Here is a 7,500-nt window from a genome sequence, read left to right on the forward strand (position 1 = left end):
AATAACAACAACGGCAACAACAACGCTGACGCCCGCAGTGCCATCAGAAACCTTCCCCGGCCCGGCCCTCCTCTTATTCCCTCCTCCTCCTCCTCCTCCTCGGCCTCCTCCTCCTCCCAACGAGGGCGACAGACCTACCTCAGCAAAAAGCAGCGCCGAAAGTACGGAGCTGGTGCTGGCAGAGGTGGTGTTGGTGTTGGTGGTGGTGTTGGTGTTGGTGTTCGTGGTGGTGGGGTTCGCTATGGGGTGGCCAGGAAGCCCAGCAGGTCCAGGGGAGGCGCTCCTCAGCTGAAGGTGTCCGAGTGCCCGCCCGAGGAAGGGTACTGCTTCAACGGGGGGAAGTGTAAGATCGTGGTCAAACTGCAGAGCAGGTTCTGCCAGTGCCCGCGTGGCTTCGCTGGGAGGCGGTGCGAGAGGAGGTTTTGAAGTGGTTAATTAATTTCGATTTTTTTTTTTTTCTTCTTCTTCTTCGTTCGTGGGCTGCAGCTTCCACGTTCACTCTTCATATGTAGACGAGTGGGATTTTATGTGTGTGACCGTTTTTATTCCTGCCATGTAGGCAGCCATACTCCGTTTTCGGGGTGTGTGCATGCTTGTTATGTTCTTGTTTCCATAACCCACCGAACGCTGACATGGAGTACAGGATCTTGAACGTGCGTATTTGATCTTCTGCTTGCGTATACGCACTAAGGGGGTTCAGGCACGAGCAGGTCTGCACATATGTTGACCTAGGAGATGGGAAAAATCTCCTGCCTTTACCCACCAAGCGCCATTACCGAGATTCGAACCCGGGACCCTCAGATTGAAAGTCCATCGCTTAAACCAATCGGCTATTGCGCCCGTCAGTTTTATTTAAAAAAAAACCCCAGGAATTGTAATTCAGTTCTCCAGGTAGTGTTAATTGTCTGTATGATAGCTTGCTTTGATTAATTAATTAATAAATCCCCTTCGGTGCCAGTTGAAAAAAAAACCCCAGTAGAAAGTGGTGTTGCAAGTCATAAGACAATATCTAGAACAGTAAGCCTAAAACTGAGAAAATGATCTGGAGATATACCGCTCTTGATGTACTATGCGAATTTTCAACCTGCCAGAGTCAATCTCTTTTTTTTCTGATGACGTTATGAGTGACGTCACTATGCACACGTACGTGATACGTTCTACGGCACTGAAGGGTTTTTTTTAATCATGGACGCGTTTTTGTACGTTTTTGTGTTCAATGATTGTGGTCCGAAATGCCTGGGTTAACTGGTTAACCCTTTCACCGCCAGTCTATTTAGAGTACAAAATTCCTTTGTGGTATAAACACAGAAAAGACAGTGGCTAAGAATAGCTAGGGATTCCCCCCATGCGATGTACAGAAAATACGGCCTATCTTACCACCTAAACACTAAGAGCAGTAGGTTCATGGATAACAGACCAATGAATGGTCACCTTTCAGTGACATGGGCCCTCTACCACGCCTGTGCATAAATGCGAGCTTGGTGGTGAAAGGGTTAATCGTTGATTTATTCAGGGTGTTGGAGGGAGGCCACAGAATCGAAACTGTTGTAATGAACGTCAGCCATGCCAGGTCATGCTTCAGAAGATGGGGGTGTTGGTTGTGGGTGGTGTGGGTGGTGGTGAGCATTAAGCAACCAACAAACGTATGTGTCTTGGGTGTGTGAGAAGAGGTTTTGATCATTTAATTAAGGGTGTGCAGGGAGAGATATTTCAGGGGGTATTATTATTATTATTATTATTATTATTATTATCATTAGGATGGTATTATTATGATGATGAGGATTATGATTATGATCGTTGTTATTTTTATAGTATTTTTGTATATTCTTCTTCTATCCATTGTAGTAATATTTTGTTGTGGTTGTTGTCGTTGTCTTCGTCTGCTTGCTATATAATTTTTGCCATTGTCATTGTTTCCGCAATGATTTTTTGGTTACTTCTAGTTGTTGTTCACGACCTCCAAAGTTTTGTTGTTTTTGCTTTAATTCGTTCGTGGCCATGGTCTTATTTCTGTTGTCGTTATGATTCTGTTTCCTCGAACATTTTGGTTTCGTTCTTTTTCCTCCTTCTGCTTCTCCTGCTCCTGCTCTTGCTCCTCCTCCTCCTCCTTCTTCTTCTACTACACTTCCTCCTCCTCCTCCTCCTTCTTCTTCTTCTTCTTCTTCTTCTACTACACTTCCTCCTCCTCCTTCTTCTTCTTCTACTACTACACTTCCTCCTCCTCCTTCTTCTTCTTCTACTACACTTCCTCCTCCTCCTCCTTCTTCTTCTACTACACTTCCTCCTTCTTCTTCTACTACACTTCCTCCTCCTCCTCCTCCTTTTTCTTCTTCTTCTCTTCTTCTTCTTCTTCTACTACACTTCCTCCTTCTTCTTCTACTACACTTCCTCCTCTTCCTCCTCCTTCTTCTTCTTCTGCTACACTTCCTCCTCCTTCTTCTTCTACACTTCCTCCTCCTCCTTCTTATTTTTCTTCTACTACACTTCCTCCTTCTTCTTCTACACTTCCTCCTCCTCCTTCTTCTTCTGCTACACTTCCTCCTCCTTCTTCTACTACACTTCCTCCTCTCTTTTTCCCTTCTTTTACTACACTTCCTCTCCTCTCTTCTTTCTACTACACTTCTCTCCTCTCTTCTTTATCTCTCTTCCCTCCTTTTTTTTATCACTTCCCCTTCTTTCCTCCTACTACACTTCTCTCCTTCTTCTACTACATTCCTCCCTTTACCTCTCCTCCTCCTTCTTCTCTTATTCTCTTCCTCACTCCTCCCCCTTCTTCTTCTACTACACTTCCTCCCTCCTCTCCTTCGTCTTACTACACTTCCTCCTTCTCCTTCTTTTATACACTTCCTTCCTCCCCTTTCTCTCCCTTCCTTCCTTCTTCTTTATACACTTCCTCCTCCTCTTCTTCTATACACTTCTCTCTCTTCTTCTTTACTACACTTCCTCTCTCTCCTCCTTCCCTCCTTCTTCTACTACACTTCCTCCCCTTCTTCTTCTAATCTTCTCCCCTCCTTTCTTTCTTCTACTACACTTCCTCCCCTCCTCCTCCTCCTTCTTCTACTACACTTCCTCCCTCCTTCCTTCTTCTTCTACTACACTTCCTCCCCCCCTTCTCTTTTTTCCCTTTTCTTTTCTTCTACTACACTTCCTCCTCCTCCTCCTCCCCCTTTCTTCTCCTTCTTTCTACTACACTTTTTCCTCCTTCAATCCTCCTCTTTTTCTTCTACTACACTTCCCTCCTCCTCTCTTCTTCCTACTACACTTCCTCCTCCCTCCTTTCTTCTTCTTCTTACACTTTCCTCCTCTCTCCTTTTTTCTTCTACTACATTTCCCTCCTCCTCCTTCTTCTTCTTCTACTACACTTCCTCCTCCTTATTCTTCACTACACTTCTCTCCTCTCCTCCTTCTTTTTCTTTCCCTTCTTCTCTTCTTTACTACACTTCCTCCTCCTTCTTCTTCTTCTACTAACCTTCCTCCTCCTCCTCCTTTTCTTCTTCTTTTACACTTCCTCCTCTCTTCTTCTTCTTAACTACACCCCTTCCTCCTCCTTCTTCTACTACACTTCCCCCCCTCCTCCTTCTTCTTCTACTACACTTCCTCCCTCCTCCTTCTTCTTCTTACTACACTTCCCCTCCTCCTTCTTTTCTACTACATTTCCTCCTCCTCCTCCTCTCCTCTCCTTCTTCTTCTTTTTCTACACTTCCCCCTCCTCCTTCTTCTTTTACTACACTTCCCTCCTCCTCCTCTTCTTTATCATTCCGTCCTACCCTTCCTCCTCCTCCTTCTATACTTTTCCCTTCCCTCCTCCTTCTTCTTCTACTACACTTCCTCATCCTCCCTTCTTCTACTACATTCCTTTCCTTTTTCTTCTATAACTTCCCTCCTTTTTACTAACTCTCTCTCCTTTCTTTCCATTCTCCTCTCTCTCTCCTTTCTCCACTTCTCTCCTCCTTCTCTACTACATCCCCTCTCCTTTTTATACATTCTCTCTTTCTTTTCGTAATTCCTTCTTTAACTTCCTCCCTCCTTTTTCTACGACTTCCTTCTCCTCCTCTCTCCTTCTTCTCTACTACACTTCCCCCTCCTCCGTTCTTCTACCCACGTCCTCTCTCCTCCTTCTTCTTGTACTACACTTCCTCCTCCTCCTCTTTCTTCTTCTTGTACTACACTTCCCCTCCTCCTCCTCCTTCTTTTACTACACTTCCCCCTCCTCCTCCTCCTTCTTTTACTACACTTCCCCCTCCTCCTTCTTCTACTACACTTCCCCCTCCTCCTCCTCCTTCTTCTACTACACTTCCTCCTCCTCCTCCTCCTTCTTCTTCTACTACACTTCCTCCTCCTCCTCCTTCTTCTACTACACTTGCTCCTCCTCCCTCTCCTTCTTTCGCAAGTTATTGTTGTGTTATTAATTACCGTCGGTAATAACTGCCGTCACTGGTCAACCGTAGCTAGAGTGTCAACCCCACCCCATTGACATTTCGGACACAGATGGCCTCAGATCAAGTCACTCTGACAGCTGTCTTTATGAGTAACTTTTTTTTTTTTTTTTTTTTTAAAGCCACGTTCCAACAGACTTTCCCCCCCCTAAGAATTACCATTTTGATTTAGATTTCTCCTTGCGAAATATGTTGTTTTCATGCCAGTTTTGTTTTTTGGGGTATATTATATATATCTGTAAATAGATTTGCAGCGTCTCAGAGATCATCGGTATGCATTTTGTTGTAATCTTCACCGCTGTTGAAAGCCTGGGATAGGTCTTCTCGGTCGAGTGGCCTACAAGCAAATTGCATGAATGAATGCTTTGGGTGTTATCATCACTTTTTGCTGACTATATTGTTTTTTTTTACGATGTTCGGTGTGGTTGGCTGTGTTTTTTTTGTTGTTGTTGTCGATTGTTGTTTTTATATTTTAACCTCTCCGATTTTGGTCTTCTTGCCAAACTGTAGGATAATAGAATTGCGTTTGATGTCTTATAACCTAACTGGCACCCAAAATCAGACAGATCAGTTTGACGTGATAATTTTGAGGCATAAAAAAAAAAACCCCTCCAGTAACTGGCAATAAACAAAACTGCAAATAAATTCTATGCAATGCATTATCAAGACATATACTGGTGTTCTGTGTTTTCGCAATTTATTTGCGGCATATGGGGAACACAATTTTGATGACTCCTCCTTTTCTGCAGGTAGTTTTAGTATACATGTACGTTGAACAGATCCGAACGAATGGGTCGTGCTCCAGTCCCAAACCAATGACAGCTCGTTTTAGAAACCGAAACCCACTCGTTAAATGACGCAGGGAGGGGAGTGGCAGAGAGAGAGAGAGAGAGAGAGAGAGACGAGACGAGACGAGACGAGACGAAACAAAATTTCCTTTTACCAGGGTTATGAGATAAGCAAAACATATGCTTTTTTTCTACCCAGCCCTGGGGTATAAAAGAAAGGAAAAAAAAAAGAGGGGTGTGGGAGGGGTGGGGGGGTGGGGGGGGGGGGGGGGGGGGGGGGGGGGGGGGGGTAGGGCTACATCAAAGAACACATGAACACAGAACTATTAACAAGAAAGAGATATCAACGACAAAATTTCACTGACAATCACATGAGAAACCTATGAAAAAAAAAGACTACTACAGTTTCAGTTTCAGTTTCAGTAGCTCAAGGAGGCGTCACTGCCTTCGGACAAATCCGTATACGCTACACCACATCTGCCAAGCAGATGCCTGACCAGCAGCGTAACCCAACGCGCTTAGTCAGGCCTTGAGAAAAAAAAGGTGAATAAATAATAGATAAGCGTACATAAATAAGTAAATAAATAAATAAATAAATAATAATTATAAAATAAAAAGGTAGTAGTAGTAGTAGTAGTAGTAGTAGTAGTAGTAATAATAATAATAATAATAAAAGACTGCTACAAAGCAACAAACTAAGTAACTCTCTATCCCCACCCCCTACCCCAGTCTCCTTCCCTCCAACCCCATGCACATAGTGAAAGCCTTAGATTTCAACATTCAGTCGTAAATATGATTATAATCAAAGATGTTAAAATTCATGATGATATACCAATGACTTTCTTCTTTTTTTCTTTTTTTCTTTCTTTCTTTTTTTTGCGGGGGTTCTCCAATAGCATTGGTCAACGTGAAAAAAAAGCATTTTATTTATTTATTTATTTATTTGTGTGTGGGGAGAGGGGGGGTTTTCCAATAACATTTGTCAACGTGAAGGAAAACAAAAATGAACAAAGCATCTAATAAGACACACTCTCAAGAGAGAGACACAGACAGACAGACAGAGAGACAGACAGAGAGAGAGAGAGAGAGAGAGAGAGAGAGAGAGAGAGAGAGAGAGTTTTCACTTTGCAGTGACTCATCAGCAGTGCAGGGTGTCTTCAGTGCAGGTTCCAAATCTCCTGCTGTTTCCGATTCAGCCTCTCTGTGATCGTGCCGCCTCCGGCCCTGAATGGCCTCTCTTCATTAAGAGTTGGACTCTCTTTGTTCTGTTTTGCCCGGACAAGCATCACACACACACACACACACACACACAAGCATCACACACGCACGCACGCACAGACAAGCGCTTAAGCACGTACGAACGCACACACACACACACACACACACACGCACGCACACACAAGCACGCACGCACACACACACACACACACACATACACACGCACAAGCTCGCACAGACACACACACACACGTACACACACACACACACACACACACGTACACACACACGTACACACACACACACACACACACACGTACATACATACACACACACACACACACACACACACACACGTGCACACACACACACGTGCACACACTCACTCACTCACACATACACACACACACACACACACACACACACACACGTGCACACACACGTGCACACACACGCACACACACACACACCGTACATGGATGAGTATTGAAATATCTTTGTGGACAGATACCTATACTCAGACCTCCAGCAAAACCAAGGGACGTGTATACAGACGTTCAGGGAAGCTGAAATCTGAATTGGAGGAGAGGTCTCTCTCACAGCTTCTGGAAGGCACATCAATCAATCAATCAGTCAACAGGCAGATCAGGGTCATCGATTTAGTAATCGGGGAATAGAGAGATCTACGGATCAGAGACTTGGAGAATGACCAAAAAGATGCTTTAGAAGATACAGACTTATTAGCAGTTGTCTGAGGCGCATTTTTAAGATCCGATGGCCAGACAAAAATTGGAAACGAGGAACTGTTGCGAAGAGGGGGGGCAGGAAACAGTGGAGAAACAGACCCTGAAACGAAAATGGGGATGGACTGACCATACCTTGAGGAAATCACCATCCAGCACACTACACGCCAGGCCCTGACCTGGAACCCCCTAGGTGGAGAAGGAAGAGAGGACGGCCCAAGAACAGCTGGACACTGAAGCAGAGCTAAAGAGGCTGGGATCCAGCTGGAGGGATGCAGAAAGGACAGCCCAGAGTCGAGTTCGGTGGAGAAACGT

The 7,500-nt window shown here is 44.6% G+C and overlaps 1 protein-coding gene across 3 annotated transcripts in view; it reads left to right on the plus strand.

Annotated features, from left to right (window-relative positions):
* Positions 1–1,910, plus strand: part of LOC143295851 (uncharacterized) — a 51,431-nt gene extending 49,521 nt beyond the window's left edge. For all 3 annotated transcript variants that reach the window (XM_076607504.1, XM_076607501.1, XM_076607502.1), the window contains exon 7: positions 1–1,910. This exon is cut by the window's left edge and continues 185 nt beyond it. In XM_076607504.1, coding sequence (XP_076463619.1) covers positions 1–426 — 426 coding nt within the window. In that variant the 3' untranslated portion in view covers positions 427–1,910.
* Positions 1,911–7,500: the final 5,590 nt, after the last annotated feature.

This window comes from Babylonia areolata, chromosome 21, assembly GCF_041734735.1.
Source record: "Babylonia areolata isolate BAREFJ2019XMU chromosome 21, ASM4173473v1, whole genome shotgun sequence".
NCBI classification, from domain to species: domain Eukaryota; kingdom Metazoa; phylum Mollusca; class Gastropoda; order Neogastropoda; family Buccinidae; genus Babylonia; species Babylonia areolata.